The 21,879-nt window shown below is 35.8% G+C and overlaps 1 protein-coding gene across 3 annotated transcripts in view; it reads left to right on the top strand.

Annotated features, from left to right (window-relative positions):
• Positions 1 to 21,879, top strand: part of LOC129745239 (acetylcholinesterase) — a 65,780-nt gene that overhangs the window by 26,218 nt on the left and 17,683 nt on the right. For 2 of the 3 annotated variants that reach the window (XM_055738180.1, XM_055738183.1), the window contains exons 2-5: positions 3,145 to 4,141; positions 4,220 to 4,243; positions 15,095 to 15,230; positions 15,936 to 16,367. In XM_055738180.1, coding sequence (XP_055594155.1) covers positions 3,891 to 4,141; positions 4,220 to 4,243; positions 15,095 to 15,230; positions 15,936 to 16,367 — 843 coding nt within the window. In that variant the 5' untranslated portion in view covers positions 3,145 to 3,890. The remainder of the gene's footprint in view (positions 1 to 3,144; positions 4,142 to 4,219; positions 4,244 to 15,094; positions 15,231 to 15,935; positions 16,368 to 21,879) is intronic. The other variant, XM_055738182.1, reaches the window with a different exon arrangement.

Genomic DNA, 21,879 nt, shown 5'->3' with positions numbered 1-21,879 from the left:
ATTTGCTCGTAACTTGATGATTTGGCAAGGGATCTGTAGTTGTGGGAAGAAGACTAAGATTTTCATCACTGGGGACACAAGTAATGGAAATGTTTACAAACAAGAATGTCTCCAGAAGAGGGTTTTGCCATTCATTCGGTCCCATAAAGGTCCGGTGAAGTTCTGGCCGGACCTGGCAAGCTGCCACTACAGCCGGAATGTCGTTAAGTGGTATAAGAAGAACAAGATCGATTTTGTTGAAAAACGTATCAATCCACCAAACTGTCCGGATTTTCGTCCCATCGTGAAATATTGGGCAATAGTTATGGGCAAACTGAAGAAATGTGGCAGAACCATGAAAAAACCCGCCAAAATGGAAAAGTGGTGGAACAAGATGGCGAATGAGGTTACCAGCAGTACTGTGCAGAAAATGATGGGTGGTATCACAAAACAAAAGTTCGAAAATTCATCCGAAAAGCTGACGAATGATTTTTATGTATTTTTTTCCTTACAGTGCAATCAAATTAAATGTCACATATTGTCGAAAATTGGAGGTCTCTTCAAACTTTACGAGAGGAACTCAATGCAATTTTCAGAAAGAATATCGCTTTATTGGATTCAACGCACTTAATTTTTTGGGAATAAATGGATCTATTGTATCACCAAATCACATTATTTGTAGAGTTTCTGAGCATTTTAAGTAAATTAAGCATTAATTCTAAGATTATACTTTGATTAATTCATGTAGCTGGCGATAAAATTTCGTGAAGTCACAACGCTTTGCAACCGTGTTTTTTTTTAAAGGCGCGTTGTGACTTCACGAAACGGAATCGCTCTAAAAAATATTGAAATCAAAATTTGAAAAATCAAAAACAGCGATTTATTGGTTGTTATGAATTGATACTTTTCTCAAATTTCCGTAAAATTTGGTCGAATGGAAGAGCAGAAAAATACGGGTTTTTAAATAAATCAGAAAAGTGGAAAAACGTCACTATTTCTTTTACATATTTTTTGATAACTATTTGTTCAAAAAACTACTTTTGATTCCAAATTGTAGAGATATAAATTCTGAACTTAGAAGTATCCTTTTTTACAATGTGCTACATGAACTTTAAAATGTAAATACAATATACGAAACATTGTTTAGCAAACGTTGTGATGTTATGCTGGAATGGGTCAGATACATTTAGTTTTCATAAATTCCAGCTTTTAATATTTTCATATTTTTGAAATTCATCATAGAGAAAGAATAATTGATTAAATTCAGAGTTATAAGTTGAAGGCTGCCGTCTGAAAATTTTAACGGGGGATAAGAAAATTTAGCGTGCATTATTTGGAAACTCTCAAAACCATACAATATGCATGAAACTTTTTAGTAATGAAATCTGAGGAATTTAATTTTATACAATTCAATTTCGAGTTATTGTTGGTCATCAATGTGTTCAATTCTACCGTCCAATCATGTTATTTATAAACCATTTAGTACTGCAAATTCAAACAAATGATATATTGTGTCTCAACTCAAGTAACACCTTTTTCGTAACATTATGAAATGAGCGATTGCGGTTCCAAGGTGATATGTTTCCGATAATTTCAAAAAAAAACTATTAGTGGAACTTTCAACTTCGAAGAAAAACTAATCATGAAACAGTTTTAAGTTAAATTGCGAAAAAAACTCCATTGCATATCATCAAATTCTCTTTTTCTACACAATAATGCAGTAAAGCAAAGATCATCTTAGACCTAGACGCATTGAAACCGGTCTATCTCGGAACTGTGTTAACGAAATTAAAATGTTTTGTACTCAAAATGTAGTTTTTTTATTGCACTGAATTGCAAAGAAAAAATAATAAAAAAAATTTACTCCGATGTGGTTTTGATGAAATTTCCAACTTTTCGTCGAATACCACTCATCATAGTTTGGACACCCTGTTCGCTGACCTCAGCGGCCATTTCGTTCCACCATCTCTTCATCTCTGTTGCATCCCGAGTCGTCCTACCATTCTTATTCATCTTCTGCTTGACAATTGCCCAAAATTTTTCTTTAGGGCGGAATTGAGGGCAGTTGGGTGGGTTTATGTCCTTATCAAAAAAATCCACCCGTTGGCCCGATACCAATGTAGTACCTCTTTGCTGTAGTGGTAGCTTACCAAATCTGGCCAAAACATTATTGGTCCTTTGTGAGGTCTAATGTACGGAAGAATACGTTTTCTCAGGCACTCCTCCTTGTTTGTCACAAAAATCGGGGTTTTTTGTATGCAGACTTTCTTGCAAACTTATCGGCAAAAACGAATTTGAACTTGCCGGGGACATCACCCCGACCAGTGACTTTATAAAATTTTTGGTCAGGCAGCTGCCCAAAATCCATCTTCATGTACGTTTTGTCATCCATGAGGATGCATCTGTCGTATTCCGTTAGAACCTTGTTGTATGACTTCCGGGATTCAATGTCCGGTTTTATTGCTTACTGGCCCGATAAGATCATATACTTTTGCGCAGACGAATCCTTTTGACGGTGCAACGGTCGGCATTGAATTTCTTGGCGATGTCATATTTAGTTCGACTGCCCTGGGTTTGCCTTGATCGTGCTCAACACCTTCAAATGCAGTTCCACTATAACGCTTGGTATGAACCTGCCGATCGATAGTATGCATCTCACGGAAACGTTTGAGAACGCTGCACACGGTCGATTTAACTATTTTTAACGTTTTCGCGATTTTTGAACCCGGCCACGTCGGGTTTTTGACGTTTGTGTCCAAAATTATTTTTCGTCTCGCGGCTTTCATCACGTGTAACTTTTTTGAAACAAAACGACTCGTAATGAAACTTTCAGCACTGATAGAGGAAACATTCCAAAACAAAGTACTGTCAAAACATGCCAGATCCGACAACTAGGAGCACGATGGTATAATAAACAATGAGTCCAGATTCAAGATGATCCATACTTTATACAATGATTTATCACATTTGAACTTCAAATTGTCTAGTTGAACGATGAATTAAAGTCATGGCTTACTCCTCGATTCACGTAACTGATAGGTACAATAAAAAATTGTCATTCTCAAATTAAAGTTCTCTCATTGATTAAACCAAACAAAAACCTCCATGAGCCGTTTAGTTACACCATGCCAAATCAAATCCTAATTACTTCGTTTCTTTTTGCAGATTACTCATCGATACCAGTCAACAAAGCCCACAATCAGTGAGACGGCGACAATATTCTGCGAATACCTTCATAACTACAGCCCGAGGAAACCAGATTTCACGAATGACTAATCCCTACCTAATACCGCACTTTCGTTCGGCACGGCTTAGTTAATGACTCGGAGCGCAAAAAGGCAACCCCAATTAGCGTACACCCGGTCCGTCAGTTTCACCGTTCGGTTAGTCCGTTCGTATGTTGCCTGAAGTGCATCATCCCCCAGTCAGTCATAGAAGTGTCGTCGTCGTCGTTCGTCCATAAGTTGAAAACTCCCCTTTCATGAGTTGTGAATACTACGTGATAGTGTAACTAGGTATGCCAGCAGCTGGTGTGAATTACGATACAGTTTGACCGAGTTAGTTGTGTGAGTAATGTGAAGCATGCTCGATGCCACCCTACAGGTCGTTCAGTTATGTTTTCATAAGTGCACGTCGTCGCCGTTAAGCTGTTTAGTATTGTTCAAACAGTCTTACCTTGACAAGCTGTAAGGCTCAAGGCTGGATTAAGCACGTAGTGAACCAGTAGTGTGAGAAAAAATCGCATGCAAGTAGAGTCAAAAGTGTACCCAAGTTGACGTAACGTTGCAGCGATAATAAGTGACCAACAAGTGTTCGAATCATACGGTGCGTTTACTACAGGTTGTGTAAAATACGCACCCAAACCCAGTGATCTCCCCAATGCGTAGCAAGTGGATTAGTCAAGATTCAATATGGCCAAAGAGACTAACCACGATCAGTCAGTAATCAGTTGCAGCACTCTTGGCTGTTGCAATCGGGTGCGGAAACGGCGATATGTGCTGGATAATGGTAATTGCACGTTGCTTTCCGTGCAACTAATTGGAGTTACGCTCCTGATTGTCACCGTCTGTGGTCAGTTCCACACAACTCGGGATCCAAGGTGGTACTCACGAGAGGGAGACTTTAACTATCACCTGCCGAACCCAGGAGACCCAGATTATAGGTGAGTATAGTTTTAATCGTTCATAGGATTAAAATAAAATTATTTAAATTTAAATTTGTATATGCATTTTGCTCAAAGGACTTTATTCGGAACAAGTTATGGGTGAGTTTTAGAAAGAAAATGACAGTAGGAGAGCACTGTGTCATACCATACAATTAGAGTAATCTGTAAAATCCTAGTAGATTGAAAGCTTTTTGTGATGATTTTTATTTTATTTTTTTTTTGTATTTAGCTGTTTTTTTCTAAGACTAATTGATAACATTGAAAGTATGCGGGTTACCAGTCAAAAAATCTTGTTGACCTTAACTGGTATTCTTAGTATTTCAACCGCACAAGGATGATATCGGTAAATCTTAGAACCTATTTCTGGGACAAACAGCACAGCTCAAAGTTTTTTTTCTGGCATTTAGCTTAAATGCTTTTTTGAGTGAACTAATTCTAGAGTTAGTTTTTATTGGGTCGTATGAGCCACTCGATAGGTTCTGATATAATCGATGTTGAAGTTTCGAATCACTTTTTCGATTCTCACTTTATGAGTGTTGGTTATGGGTGACGCGAAACATGTAGGTATTCTAAAAACGCGTAAATTAAGTTCTAATGAATGAAGATGTACTAAAGGCCTAATGCATTTCTCATTCGGCACAAACGTTCGTATAATCAATCGATAAGTTCCATCCCAAAACTGATTTGGTCAACTTAAATCTTCAGTAATTCATTCAGAGTTGATTGTCGAAAAGCTTTAGACAATAATCCTATCCATCCTATCCGCAGGAGTTACCTTTTAAGGAAACCTGGAATTATTGCTTTCTGAGAGTGACAATTTGAAACCCACCTGGACATTTCTGGCCACAACCTGAGGCGCCGTTCGAGGAGTGTTAGAAAATCATCCACCGCTTTCAACTATTTTGGCTGCTTCTGTAATGACAAAAACAATACCAGCTAATCACACAGAGACACCAGACACCAATTTGCAGCGTCTCATGCTAGCACTGATCACACTGACATGACACTTAGAACAAAAATTCAACCATTTTCTGTCTAATTTTTTTTGTCTGATTTTGCAGGAACGCAATACCGACGGCAGGTGGCGAATCTGAAAAATTTGACAAAAAATGCCCTGTAGGAAAAATGTACCTGTTCAGCCCGATTTTATCGTAGCAATTGCCTGTTTTTTTTTTAAAGTTGGGTGGCATTTCCTAACTGGGATAGCATTTATTTAAATCGATTGATGCTCACTCTGGAATCGGCATCGCATACTGTTGGAAAAATTATCCAGAAAACGAAATCGAGTGTCCAGTCAGTATGGCCAGTGATGCTAGGATCGCTAAAGATCACTTATTTAACTTTCACACTCTTAAACAGTTTCCTTTTCTTTTTCGTGACGATGCATAACGTCGAGAGACCACCTCTTCGAACTGTTTATTTTGCGTCCTTTTGCATCACGGCGTTACGACGCAAAAACCAAATTGCACTCAAAAATAAAAAAGTTACCATACGCCCTAAATTCAAATCATTTTGATAAAGTTACTCATTGATAAAATGAAACCAAGTTTTTTCCATACATAAAATACTTCTTTATCAATCATTTGCAGTCATTAACTCAAATCTGATAATATTATTATTTATAGTTTTTTTTTTTCGTCGGGACAGGCATAACGTACTGACTATCACGAAAAACAGTTTCGCTATAAAAAAAATCATGCAATCAGACGTAAATACCTATGTAGGTCAGGCAAATATAAATTAGCTGCAGTATTTTTGCAGCATTTTTCAAACTTTTCGAAAAAAAACTGAGCACTTTTTGAAAACAGTTGTAATCGCGTATGATAAAAATGTGTGCCGCTATTATTGTTTTATAGATGAGGCATGCTCGGTTTGGTGAAATTTGTAAATCTGTGCAATGCAGAACTCTCACAAAGACGTAACAAAAAGTTTTAATAATGATCATTCAAATAAAACAAAATTTGATACTTTCATACTGGTCGGTGATTTAATCAGACCAACTTTATATTTGAGCGTTTTTTTTTTAGTTTTTTCATTTTTCCTTAAAGGGATTTTATGTCAAATTTTGCTGGTTCGCCACCTTTTGTCGGTATTACGAACCTACAAATTTTGGAAGCGATCCATCCAGTCCTGAATTAGCGAAACTTTTTTGTTGTTTCGATTATAGTCATTCTACCATCTTTATGGCATTCGCGACTTTATCAACGTTGCAGTTGGCGGATCGCTATTGAAAAATTTATCCGGTACAACTGCGTTCGATACTCTCGGGCTCGAACTCGCGGACATCAGCTCAGGAGACAACAGACTTGCCAACTGAGCTATATCACAAGCCCATGAATTAGCGAAACGAATTTTGATTTTTCATGGAAATTTGTATGGGAAAACAAACTAAGACCAACTTCATTTCCAGCTTATTTGAATTTTCTGGATGATTTAATGTGCAAAAATTTCTACTTCCATACAAATTTCCATACAAAATTGGAACGCGTTGCGCTAACTCAGGAATTACCCAAATCGTCTCAAAGCATAAAGTCATTTTTTACAACGGTCAAATTGGACATGCATCTCTTGTATTAACTATCAGTTGAAAAAATATTACTATCTACATTACTACATGGGGGAGTATGTCATTTATCCATTCCCCAACTATAATCGCATAGGCAGAACAAATTAGTTAGTCCGCTACATTTAAAAAAAAAAAAGACATACACCGTCTTAGCCGATTTAGGCTTTACAGACTGAATAAATGACGTGGACAACTTAATATTAACATTTAACACCCAGTACCGAGATGGGAATCGAACCCATGCCATCAGTGAACCAGCGATTACCGTCTTACCACGCTAACCACTCGACCACCGAGACGTATTTTTGTTAGTATATTTATTATTCAACTTAATTTCTCGAGAATTTACGGCTAAAAAAACTCCATCACCTTGTAGAAAATAACATTCATCAGCTTTCTTGCTTGAATACTTGCACCTAGAGGAGTTTGTACATCCGTTACTTCACCAGAAATCCCGTGAGAAAAAAAAAATGTCGATAAAAAAGTAGCGGACTAATAAGCGATTAGCGATTTAACGCCAATCACTACAAAAAAGCAAGTGTCAACATTCTTCCTTGACTGATTGCTTGTGGTGGAGTTTGTCCACTAGTACAAAAGTTTGGTAAAAAAAATAGGTGAAAACGATAATTATCTAACAAAAACGGAGCAGACAAATTAGCGATTAGCGATTAAGTAAAAATTTTACATAAACTCCATACAAATATTTTACGTATTAATCGAAAAGTAGTGTATAAATTTTTATACTTCATCATAAAGTTATCTCTATAACTTTTTTCGTATTTTTATCAAAAAAAAATGTGTTTCTCTCAATCTGTACATTTCATAACACAGTAAATGAATCAAACCAAGGCCGTGCGAACGGGGGGGGGGGGGAGGGGGGTTGAGGGGTTTAACCCCCCCCGTGGAGATTTCTTCCAAGTAAAATTATCTGTTCAAGAAATGAATTCACAGTAAAAATGTGAAATTACTTGATACCAAAAGGTGTTTAAAAATAAGTGTTTTTTTAAACATTTCAGAAAATTGGCTCGCCTACGGCGGTAATTAGTCCTATATATGTAACTCTAAAATTTAGCCATTTTATTCTACGAGACAACATGATGTCCAAGATCTGAAACTCATTTTCCATGTATGTTTCGATCGGCAATTCAATAAGCCTTTTGTATCGAAATTTAAATTCTGACACACAAAAACCCTACCTCGTATTTAAAATTGGAATTTATTTAGAAGATGTTCCTAACAAGTTCACCCATTACTTTATTAGTTATCACTTAGGAAAAAATAAAAAGCGATTATTTCATTACAAGTTTGATGCTGATATGAAATATTCAGAAAACCGTTTTCTACGCCAATACTATTTTTTTTTGTTTTTTTTTTGTTCTTCTAAATGCTCAACTCCCCATTCAAAAGGGTTTTGAAAAATAACACAAGGCCACAAAATTCATTCATTTTTCTAAGATGCAAAGCATTTAAGCACGAATTTTGATTAATTTTGTTGCTCTAAAACTTCTGAAAATAGGTAAAAATTATTATTTAAGAAAATTCTGCGCTTTTCTGACAAAACTTTAATAAACAACGAAAAAATTAAAATAAGATATATAACAACTTTCTGCAAGACCGCAATTAAATTATACTTCTGCGAAAAAAACAAGAGATGTGATTATTTGGTGAATTTTTCCAATTCTGTTAAATAAAAGAATTTCAAACAATTTTTCAGTAAGTGTTAACTATAATGAATTTAAGATATTTTAAGCAAAAATCTAATCATTTTGCAGACTTTAACAAATTTATTAAATGAAATAAAACCTTTTTTTCAACTTTCTTCTGAAATCTCAAAAATACTTATTAGCTTAGCTTAGCTGGATTGACTACACACATCCACCCTGAATCATTGAACTCGAAATACAAGCTGAAGAATATTTAAGTTTGATATATTTTAATAAGCTTCGAAGACTTAGTTGATGATTTTTTATTAAATGATGGAAATGTTTTAAAAACAACCGCATTTCGAATTCCATGATCGTGGGCGTGGCTCAGTAGAACGAATTCCACATCGCCAATGGTTGCTACTCCGTGATTGACCGAGGCCATCAATTTTGTCCAGAGGTCAAAAGAATGGTGTCTGGGATCGACAGCACATTCACAATGAACAAAACTGATGCTCTCTCTTTAAACATCAATAACGGCGCCGGCCACGTCCTAGTAGTCAATAGACAGATCTTGAAAAAGAGAGAAAGGGATAAAAGAACAAATTTGTGCTTTAGGACCGAGGTTACCTCTGCATCCTAGCAAATAATTATTTTTTGAGGATGGGTGGAGTGATATGATCAGGAGACACTTTTGACTAGTGTAAAAATCAAACAATGGCAAACTATTTTATATTAACCTACGTTCCTTCTGATTTTATAAAAGATTTTGATTCGATAGTACAGGTTCATCATTTTTGTTTGCTATTTTGAACAAACAACTTGTAAAAACTTAGCTATAGAATATATTTATTTTATCTGAGGTCTTTATCCAACTTTAAATGATTCTTTTGTTTATCAAATTCCTATTTACACAAACTGATGAGTTGAATCAAAAGTAAAATAACTAATGGAATTGAATTCATCTTAAACAAAAAACTTAATGTGTATTATTCTCAGATAAAACTAACCAAGAAAGCATAGGATATGGAAATAATTAAAGTTTACATTACCAATGTAATATTCTGAAATCGCTCAATTTACATTCTTTCAATTTTTACTTTAAACACGAATTTTACTTTACGCTTCAATCGCTATTTCAAAATCTACTATGTCTCAAACAAGGTCACAATCAAGGCTACAAATCATTATTAATTTTTGTTAATCTGGGCTGTGGAACGGTCCGACAGAGAGTGTAATTTAAATTGATTTTTATGTGTTCTTCCAGAAATCGTCTAAAGATTAATGTTCATTTTTTAACTCGGTATGTTCACTTAATAATCTGAAATTTTGTAACAATTTTTTCATTTCATTCTTAAAAATATTTTATTGTACTCCAAAGTGTGTTTGAAGTTAATTTATTTCCCTAATTGCATCACGCATTGGAAAATGGTATAGGTTTAAAAATATTACAATCAACCTGTTCAGTTTAGACTTTTTGTAATTTGTTTATGTGGATGGGGAAAGATTAAATTTTAATAAAAAAAAAACACACACATACACACACACACACACACACACACACACAAACGGGCGCGTGTACGCGTAACCCATCATTTGTCGCATGAATGATCTGTCTCAATTTTCGATAAAATTCTAAATTTGTCTTTCAATAATTGTATGTTTCAAACAGGTAAATTTCTTGAAACATGGAATTTCACCCGTACCTTGCCATTTAGCCGGAGAAATAGCAAAGCACAAATAAGACCCCACCAGAGACAAAACCCAGACCAAAACCCATTAATCCATCTATAATGAACAGAAAACTATCAATAGAAATAACTCATTTGATCAGAGTTCAAACCGATAAATAAAATGATACTTAGCTTCGATCCATTTTCCATTCAGACCATCCTCAACCAATCCTGAAAAATATGGAGCAATTTCCTGCTTGGAATTCGGTACAATTATAAACATTTTCGATATCACAAATCTCACTCACAAATTAAATAACAATTTCAATTTCCAATTTTTGACACGAGATGAAATTTTTCGCGTCTTATCCCTTCTGAAATCTCAAAAATACTTATTTTTTAAAAACTATAGAAAATTAAAGAATTTACATCTTCATCATCATCATCTTCAAAATATTATTTCTTAATTTTAAAAATGTATTTATTAATTTCAGAATCAGTTTTTACTTTTATGTAGAATTGTTAGTTCATCAGTTTAATAATTTTTTTTTAATTTTCATTATTTTGAATCATCTTTTTAGAATCAATCATCATCTATGAAAAGTTTGATAAACAATTCTATATAGTACCTTTAACAGTTCATTGCAATAGGCAAAAACTGATTTAACTAATGCTTTGTGCTCTCAATATTCACAACACCACTTGGAATTCCTTTTTTTTTAATCAGTTTAGTATTTGACCATTCAAGAAATCACTCATTACTAAACCTGAATTTTGTCAGATATGATGAATCAAATATGTTGTAATTTGAATTTTGAAAGTTTTTATTGTAAACTACAATAAAACGTGAACTTTTAAAGTCATTCATTTCGAAAAATGTAGGATTTTGAATATTAAATTGGATTCAATCTCTGACTTTGACCTCTGGCTGATATTCTCAATTTTTATCAGATCAGATTTTTAGCAGTTGTGTTTTGAATAATTTCTCTAAAGTTCAAAAAGATTTTTCGTTATCGAGAACTCACATTTAAAATCTTGATTAGATATTATTTTAATCCTGGTTCATTTCTGACCTGATCTGAAATTTATTTTAGAATTGAGAATTATTTTGTACTTAAATCTGGTGTTACATTTTATGCATATTTTATGGTTTTCATGCCCGAAGCATTAAATTCTTGTTTTATTCTAAATTTTGATTTGCATTCGTTTTCTGGTGTTTCGAATATATTGACTTCTTGTTCAGAATAAGAATTATCATTTAAATATTTTTTTTTAAACTTACCTGAAAACACTGATTTGAAACTTTGATTCTTATTTGATTTGAATAGTATCAGTAAAATTTATTATTTTTTCGAGTTTTGGTATTGTTATTGTTCCTAGCAAAATTTGAATTAGTTCTTGTTTTAATCAATCTCGCACTATTTTCAAAGATGATATTTTGAAAAAAAATCAAAATCTGATAATTTCCAGCAATTCTGTTGATTTTTTTTTTATTTTGTGCTGCTATTATTTCGAACACTGGCAAAAAAAAAATATTAAAATTTAAAATTTTCTGAAACCGTTGACACGACAATTGAAAAAAAAATTCAAAATATTCTTTCTTTTTTTGAGCACTAATATTAATGTTTTGACCCGAATGACAATTGTTAAAGGATTATTAATAAATTTCGCGTGCGCTTTCATGACGTCGTATAAAACTAAATGTAAACAAAGAGTTTTATTACAAAAAAATACAAAAACTGGCATAAACTAGTCGCAACTTCTTTCTATTTAGAATATTTGTAGCCAGTACAACATATTCTGTATATGAAATACAAATTTAAAAGTTGTTTTGATAACTTTTGCAGCTGTTTTCTGAAAATTCATAACATGTTTCATACGACCTAATGAAAACTCACGCTAGAAATATTAATAATAATAACCTATATTTATTTATTAAGAAAAAAAATTATTATAATTTTTGTTGCGTCTGAAATTGAGCCGAAGCTGATTTTAAGCTGATTAAAAGAATCATTTCATGTAATAATAGTTTTTAGTTTTCAAATCAAACACCATAAATATAAATTTAAAAAATACTGAAAAACCAGTTACTTTTTTTTAGAAAACCATTGTTTTTTTGTACTGAATAATCAGCTAATATTCATGAAACTGGGCTGACAAATGATTTTTTTTTTGTAAAAACATAAAAATCAATGAAAAAATACTAGATTTAATTTTTTTTTGTAATTTTTTATTACATTTAGAACAGTGAACAATACACTATGAGAGTTTTCCGCAGTACGCCGTACATTTTATGTTAAAATAGTACGCCATAATGTTATTTGATTAATAAATTTATAATTTTAGAGCTTTTGTACGCAGTGTATATCTCACATTTGGTCCTCCATTTGTTGGAATTCAATGATTTAGTACTTTAATTGGTCACTCTATCAGTCTCTTCAAAATAAACTGATCACTTTCGATTAGAAATAAATATTATTGAGTATATTGAACAGAAAAACAAAGTTTTTATAAAAATTCTATGGTTCTCATGAAGCTATAGTTATAAAATCAGAGTATAAATTTTTTCCAGGAACTTTACAAATAACCAGCTGTGGTCTGTAAACCCAAGCTTTTTTATAATTAAAATATGAGCTCTTAACTTATCTGAAATCAGACCAATCAAAAGTTTTTCAATACAACTTCAGCTAAATGAGTTATGTTTGTTGTAAAACACCAATTTTTAGGGATTTTTTCACTTTAATGTCGATTTCTGAAGGCCATAAAAATCATTACCAAAATGTAGAAAAAGCATCTGATAGGAGACATTCGAACAATTTCAAAATTTCATAAAAACAAGTCAAGTAGTATTGACTTTATATCTAAAATAGTAACCCGGGTCTATATGACCCTAACCGGCTAGTTGTCCTTATTTTTGCTGGGAGACTCTGATAATCCTATTCAAAAATCTTAAATTTGGAAATTGTAGATTGTAGATTCTCATTTTAGAAAAAGTCAGAAAATTTCATGTACATATTTAGCTTCAACCGTTCCTGAGATATCACATCAAGAAGGTAAAGTTCGGGTCATGTAGACTCTAAACGCAAAGGGCAAAGTTCCAATATTTTGCGCACGATTTGACCACCGTATTTTGTTTATTTTAACGGCGGATACCATTTATTTTTCTTGCAGAAACTAAGTTAGACCTGTTTTTAGTCAGCTAGACGAGCCAATCAATCAAATGTTTTCTGTCACTTCTCCAATCGAAATTTTAAGATTGCGCTTGATAAAACCTGTAACATTCCCTGCCTTCATGGAATCATTCATCTTCACCTTATGAATAGGTTATTATTTGGAATGAATTAGATCGTAGTTAGTTTCTCTAGGACTCCATGAACTCCATGTGAACTTTGGTCGAATAGTTGATTTCCAGCTGTTTTTGGGTCTCCCACTGGGAATTTCTTGAATTTTGCGCGATATTGCCCAAGAAATTTGGCCAATGACCCTCTGTATTGGACGATATCTCAAAAACCACTTGACAGAACGTCGCACAAATTCGCACATGTGAATATTAAACTAGGAGGTAGATTCACTGAAAATTTCATCAACTTCCATTAATTCATGCAAAAGTTATTCACAAAACGAAGTGTTGATTTTTTTTCGAATACATTCCTTAAGAACCAATGAAAATCCCGATATCATATTACTAGTTCTTGAGATATTCAAGATTGGATATTTTTAGAGGTTATTTTTGTACATAAAGTACTTAGTGATTCCTTTGCAGTCCGTTTGGATGGCTTCAAGAAATACTACGTCCACCCACTAGAATTATAAACTTGCGATCTAGAATTGCTCCTTGATTTGTCCAGAAGACCCATATCAATTTTCAAATCATTTGGTCAACTTTAAGGGCTGTTTTCCAAAGCTCAAATTTGTTGGACATTTTGTCACCTTTTGCTTTAGAAAACCTCAACAAAACGCTATTATGGTTCTTATTAAAGGTTGTATATGTAATGTAATGTGGTTGACTGTTTTCAAAACTATTATTCTTCTGCTTTGTTGAGTTTTGCTGAAATTTTCTGGAATTTATCAAATACTTATTACAAGACGATATTTCTATATGCATACACATACACAGTAAACGAAAATTACCGAGTTCGGTAATTTTTTTACCGAAATCCTAACATGTGTAAATCGTTAAACTGTTCGGTAATTTTTTCGGTAAAAAATAAACGAACATCGATTTACCGATGTTCGTTTATTTTTTACCGAAAAAAATACCGAACAGTTTAACGATTTACACATGTTAGGATTTCGGTAAAAAAATTACCGAACTCGGTAATTTTCGTTTACTGTGTATGATTTCGACAGTTTTTTCACACACGCTCGAAAATCATTAACCATTTATCGTTAAAAAGTAACCATTTTCACACCTTTCCGCGTTAAGTGATTTTTTGACTTCTCCCATAGAAGTCATTTTTTGACTTCTCTTGAGAAGTGGAAAATGTGGTTATTTTTTAACCGCGTTGAATTATTGCGGAGAAGTTGGAAATGGTTATTTTTCAACCAAAGTAAAATAAGGAGGAAAAGCTAAAAATCGTTAATTTTCGTTCAATGGCGAAATCAAAGTTTTTTCGAAATATAAAATTAACAATTACATTTTTCTAATAGTCCCCGAAATTGGTATTGCCATATTTTTATTGTTAATAATTTGTTTTTTGTTGTTAACATATTTTTGCTCGGAAGAATTAGAAGATTTTTTTAAGGCTGCTTATCTCCAGACCGTTTCCTGAAGCTTGCTGTTGAGTAGGCTGGACCAGTGAAAGCCTTTCAACGGATGGGCTGACTGGAAGACGTTCTTTTTGGGTGATTCCATTTTTATTGGAACCAGGTGATTGTTGGCAAGAGTTGGAGCCATCATCATAGGAGGTGGCGCAGGAGGAACTGCGTTCATATATCTGTAATCAAATAATCAATTAATTAGTTGTTTAGTAAAATTTGAGAGTATGACATACAATCAACATTCTTCAGTTGTTTCAATTGCAATGATTTTTTACCTAAATATTAAAACAAAAATCATTCATTTCAGGACCTACACATACAACAACCGAAGATATGGTTACTACCAGCCTAATGGATATGGACAGCAATATCCAGGACAAAATCTACCCGGCCAATATCCAACGAATACAGCTTTAGGAGAGGATCGCTTCCAATATGATCCGGTAAGTTCCGACACAACCTATACAGTTTAATAAAAAAAAACTAATTTATCAGTACCTACAGCTGATTTTTTGAATTAAGCACAATTTCACATTGTAATCGAGTAATAGAATACCGATTAAGTCATTACCCGTTTATTTTTACAAGTCAGCTGAACATGTTCCAACTACTTATTATTCAATCGCGGTTGCCATTATGGTAATCCAACTTTCGATCTCAAGTGCAACGAAAGTAAAATCGATTCGTACTTCCCAAGCTGTGATGGAACGCATAGATAAACAATACGGTGCATTCTTCTTATCACAAACAGGTCACGCAAGACGTTTATTTCGTACCGTTTGGCGCCAAGTTTCCCATCGGATGCACTTTGCCTACGTACATACAAACGTATATTCATTCATGTGCGGTACGGTAGAAAAAAGATAGCTCATAATGATTTCGCAAGACCGTCTGGCGCTTTTTGTTAAGTAGAGAGTAATTTATGCGCATGCAACTTGGCGGCGCGGCAGCTATAAGATGTTTTTGCTGAGGCGTTCCTCCGGTATAAGTTCGATTAAACGCCGCTTAAAACAATCAGCGCCGATGTTTGAATGTTGATTAAATCCACATGTGGTGCGCCAACTGGCAAGTGTTCTACATGGGCCGCACTCAATCACGGGATGATACTCATTTACTAATGTATCTTTATCTTATACTTTTTTTCGCAGAACAATCCCAACAACGTCCAGACGCCATTCCCCGGAGTTCTGGGTGGTTGGCGTGAAGACCTTCAGGGGAAACTACGCCGCGATTCGTTGCAGCTAGAACGGGATGTTTTCGTGACGACCAACTATGGGCAGGTGCAGGGATTCAAGGTGCACCTGTACGATAATCCGGATCCGAAATCGTTCTACCGGCCGTGGCACACGCCTGTCGAAAGAATTATGAAATCGTGCTCCTCCTTTCTGGGAATCCCGTACGCACTGCCACCCACATTCGAAGGACGGTTTAAGCCACCGCGGCCTCATCGAGGCTGGCAGTTGCTGCAGGCCGTCGATTATGGACCGGCTTGTCCCCAGCCGGTACAATACACCGGTGCCACCAAGGGAATTCGTGATATGGACGAAGACTGCCTGTACCTTAACGTGTTCTCGCCCAATGTAAGTATTCCTTGCTTTTGTGGAAATTTTTGTTTTCGAATGTAACAAGGCTAGACTTGAATACGATAGATAGGTCAACTCTCTCATTCTAATTCAATAACGTTTCAAATATTATACTTATAGAATTTAAGTTTCTACAAATCAAAAATTTTGTTGCAAATATCAACTTGATCACCGAGTCAAGTGGTCGCATCCGATGAGGTGTTCTGGTCTTCCTGAAAACTTTTGTGCTACTTAAAAATTGCTCTGCGGCTTAAAGTTCCCGTGAGCCCAAGGCCGTATTAAAGGGGAGGGGAGTGCAAGGCGGGGTAATCGCTCCGGGCCGCTTGAAATAATATCTCGAATAGTTTCGCTCGAATATAAACTAAGGGGGGCCCCTAGAGTGAGTATTGCAGAATTTTTCCTGAGTTGAAAGCTGATCAAATCTTTGTTTTTCATATGTTGAAATGTTAGTTCTTTCTAGGTACCAACATATTTTAAGGCAAAGGTAGCAGAATTTCATTGCGATCTTCCAAAATTCTTCATCCAGACAATACTAAAGGCTGTCCAATCAGGATTGCTCACGCTACCCTTTAAAATAAATAAATTAAACAAAGAAATCAGAGACACTTATCTCTATTCAAAAACACTTTAATTCACTCACATCTTTAATTGATTCGCATACTTTTACTTCGTTTACTTTTTTGAGCGGCTAACCAAACACAAATAACACCAATAGCATTAGCGTGACGTTAAAATACTTATGTCGATCATTACAAGTGTTTAAAATCTAGATGGCGATTTTAAACATTATACAGCTAAAGTAAGCAGTTCAATGGCATTTTTATATTATTGAATACCTTTATGCCATAACATAAATCATAAAAAATATCATGCACAAAGACGCTCTTCGCTTTTAAACGAAAATTAAGGTCCTGGAAATGGTTTCTGAATGATTTCTTAAAAAGCGTGATAAAATCGAAACAATAACCGTGATAAAATCGAGCGTGAATTTGGCGAGTATTGATATAATCGAATAGTGATAAAATCGAGAAACTACTGTACCAGCATTTTAAATTATAAATTAGCAAAAAAAGTCAGTATAGTTCTCGGAAATTCCCAGAAAATTTGTCCCTGAGAGGCTAGAAGTTTTTACAAACAATCAATCATGTAAATTAAACCTCAAAAGATAGATTTTTGCTAGTACCGTAGGTAGCTCGTAAGCTGTATAGCCGGTGCCGAGCCAATGCAACAGATAAGTTTGAAATAAACAACGTATCACAAGTTAAGTAGTTAAATTCTGTATCATCTCTGTTTCTGACAAGGTTCTTAGCAGAATGAAGTTTATACTTGCTGATTTTTTTATGAAAAATAACATGATTTGGAAAACTCTGCTCCTGTTAGGAAAAAAATACAAAATATTTGTGACGAAAACTTTGATTTAAATGTTTTTAAAAGCCTTAAAAGGAAGCCTTATTAGAAAACTGCGCGATTTACGATCTCAACTAATCGATTTACTATTATTTGAGTCTTGTGATTATTCATCTATGTTATTTTCTGATTCGACCAGCTGTAACTTATGTAAAGCCGTATTTTAATGGCGGAAAAATAATCAAGTTTCTGTTAAATAAGAAGTATTGATAAAAACAGTAGTGGAAATTGAAGGAGAAGGATTCAGTCACCTAAACCACCGATTACATGAAGTATTACTGACTGGAAAAATCTGATAAATATCATGACTGAAAAAAGTGTACGCCGACCGATGGGAGATATCAAGAATTAAGTGCAAATAATTGTTTCTTACAAGTAAACCGTAAATAATATTTTTCATAAATGATCATTAGATCACCTTCATTTCCTTTCGATTAAACGAACGGTTTTTAAGATACGCGCATTCATAACTGTCCCATTTCTAAATGAACTGACCTTTAAACTTCCAAATAAACACAAATTTAGATGAATTTGAGTTTTTTTCTGTGTATAAATCCAGCAAAATGCGGAATTGTTTTTACAATATTATGGCAACCAGCCAGACCGTAGTTTGCTTTACTTGTTCATTTCACTTTGAAAACCCGTGTATGCCCGAAAAAAATCTGGAAGATTTTGAATGTCTACTCACAATAAATAAGACACCAGGTTCTATTATTTATTGAATAAAAAACACACATTAGGAGTTCCCAACGAATGAAGCATTATGTTTTGAATATGGAATATTTTCTCAGTATACAGTATCTTATTATCAGTTTTGAAATGAAGACTTGCAGCACAAAATAAGAAAAAAAAAACATCTCCCATTTTAATAAGGTTCGAATGTTCGAACTAACTTTCTGATACTTGATATCTACTTTATTTACTTCCAAGATATGAAATTTTAAATCTGTTTTAGAGTTTTAGCTTCATAAATTCTTAAATTAATTATATAATGAATTGAAATAAATTCTCCACCATCTCCCCCTTCCAATGCGGGAAGGGCTCACGAACTGTATCATAGAAACATCTTGAGTATTTGCAAATACTTATGAATAAAGCCTGCCTCTTTCTTCCCCACTCCGCCCTGAAAAAGGAGAGTCTCAAATTATTCAAACGCAAACAACTGATCTTACTAAATATGGTCCGATTGCTTGATATGTTCTCGATTTATGCCAAAAAACTGGTGTTGTGGCCATGAAAAGCCATTGGTGGACTGTGTGTGCGGCGCTTGGCAAAACGACCACTGGTGGGACTCATTCCCCTCGTGGGAGTGAGCCTCTCCTAGACAACCCCTAGTGGCTGTCTCACCAGTGGAGGCAAGTCCTCGGACTGTACCTGGAGGCCAAGGCCGCGTCGATGTGAGCGCTTGGGAAAACAACCACTGATGGTCCGCTCCCCTCGTGGGATTGGACCTAAAGAGACAACCACGCATGGTTGTCCCATCAGCGGAGGCAGGTCCTCATGACGCTGCCTGGCGGCCAAGGCTCGGGGGGATCTCGGTCGCCTGGTTGACCGAGATCCAAACTCTTTCGGATGGAGGGCTCTGAAAAGAGCCGATTGTGGCAGCTGGACCCGGGAGCAAGGGGGCGGAACGAAGCGCAGAAGAAACAATGCACTTATTTCGTCTTACATTCTATTTTTATTTCTCTTTCCTTATCACTACTATGTACACTTTTATATACAGTTTTCACTACCGTCCCATCTTGACGGTCTGACGATTTGATAACGACTGACTCCTAGGCGCATAAAGAATGCGCCCTTAAATAGGCTGACGAGCAAGCACACAACCACGTGCTTGCGCCAGATGGAATCGCGTAGAACATTCTCGACGCTTTCAGCGAGAGCAACCGTTTCGCTCTCTCGGTGTGTTACTCTCGCGTCTATTCTCATTTCTCAGTCCGCTTGTCGGACTGAACATACTCCCCACCTGAAAGTGAGAAGTTGTCCCGGTTGGTGGTTGTCGCCGACCTTTCTGGAACTTGGCGGTCCTTAGGAATGTGCCGTTACGTGGTGATTTGTTGTAGGCAGGAATATGGAATCTAACGGGTTTCGTGGAAGCACCACCTTTTAGGTTTCCTCTGTTGCTGGTGATGCTCTCGAAGAAAATCACTCCTGGCCGGATCTTCTTCCTTCTGGATTGTGTCGGTTTCTCGCTGACCAGACCTCGACCTCGGTGTGGAATTTTGGTAGTGCCAGCTCGTTCTGTATCTCGATTTGCTCGTCTCGTCGTCTTCTCGATACATGCTTCCTTCCTGCTCCGCTCGCCTTCTTTGCTGCCCGATCCACTCCACGCACTCATGACGGAGGTATTCCGTCGGAAGGTACCGGTTTAGACATCCGGCTCGAAGGACCATTTCATGTTGTGGCCATGAAAAGCCATTGGTGGACTGTGGGTGCGGCGCTTGGCAAAACGACCACTGGTGGGACTCATTCCCCTCGTGGGAGTGAGCCTCTCCTAGACAACCCCTGGTGGCTGTCTCACCAGTGGAGGCAAGTCCTCGGACTGTACCTGGAGGCCAAGGCCGGGTCGGTGTGAGCGCTTGGGAAACTACCACTGATAGTCCGCTCCCCTTGTGGGATTGGACCTAAAGAGACAACCACGCATGGTTGTCCCATCAGTGGAGGCAGGTCCTCTTGACGCTGCCTGGCGGCCAAGGCTCGGGGGGGATCTCGGTCGCCTGGTTGACCGAGATCCAAAACTCTTTCTGGATAGGGGGCTCTGAAAAGAGCCGATTGTGGCAGCTGGACCCGGGAGCAAGGCATCGGAGCGAAGCACCAGAAGAAAGAAGCACTTGTATCGGTTTACTTTCTTATATTTCTCTATTTACTTATATTCTACTATATTTACACTATTTACACTACCGTCCTTCTTGACGGTTTGATAAAGACTGACTCCTAGGCGCATAAAGAATGCGCCCTTAAATAGGCTGACGAGCAAGCACACAACCACGTGCTTGCGCCAGATGGAATCGCGTAGAACATTCTCGACGCTTTCAGCGAGAGCAACCGTTTCGCTCTCTCGGTGTGTTACTCTCGCGTCTATTCTCATTTCTCAGTCCGCTTGTCGGACTGAACAACTGGTAAGGGAGCCCTTCTGTCGTTCACATCCTCCACTGCTGGAATGAACTCATACCCATTTTTTTCGTGCCCAAAAACCCTCTCATACCAAATTTAATCAAATTGGTTGAAAAGTTTCAAGCTTAACAACAAAATTTATATGGAACATCTCTTGTACTCAAATGCTTGTCCATGTCATACTTGATTCCATTTGATGGCTTTGTCAACATAAATTGAGAACTTGTGCTAACAAAATTGTATTGGACCATCCTCCCCTCTTCCCAGGGGCGGTCCTAGAGTCGGCTCTTGGGGGGGGTGATTTTCCAGTTTTCAAAAATCAGTCAATATAAAGGAACGTTAATATCTGGTGGAAAAAAACAATCATTTTAGTGAGCGAAAGGAGAAGGGATGGGTTGCGTGCGGGATAGGGGGGGGGGGGTGGTTTGTTCCTTTATAAAACAACCAGCGAATCTCTAATAACCACTGCGAAAAAATGTTGAAATTTTTTTTTATTTGTAGGTTCATCAGGTATTTTAGAATTGTCCCTTTTAGAGCTCTTTCAAGAATTTCTCGTTATAAATGTAATTTTTCAATGAAAATAATACACACGTTGTTGAGAGATGAACACGTAGAAAAAAACTGAAGTTATCTTCATTTTTTCCCTGAGCTTCTAAATATAAGCGCTCTGGTATTTAATATTTTATCGGAAGTATTTTACTTTTCACCGATAAGCCCGATAAACAAATTGACAAACATAACTAACGGGCATTGAATTCTTCATTGGGGTATTTTACTGAATCGTGATTTGGAAATTTAGTATTATAGTTTTCAAATTTCAATATATTAAATTAACACTTTAAATATAAATTTGTAGAAAAAAAAAACGATTATCGAAATCAGTTTCTAAATTATGGAACCGAATTTTATTTGATTTGCTCTTGAATTTAAAGTTTTCATTCAAAATTTTCATTTTAATTGTATTACAACAAATAAATCACAAAGAAAA

This window comes from Uranotaenia lowii, chromosome 2, assembly GCF_029784155.1.
Source record: "Uranotaenia lowii strain MFRU-FL chromosome 2, ASM2978415v1, whole genome shotgun sequence".
Classification (NCBI taxonomy): Eukaryota; Metazoa; Arthropoda; class Insecta; order Diptera; family Culicidae; genus Uranotaenia; species Uranotaenia lowii.
This window is presented reverse-complemented; position numbering and strand designations above follow the sequence as displayed.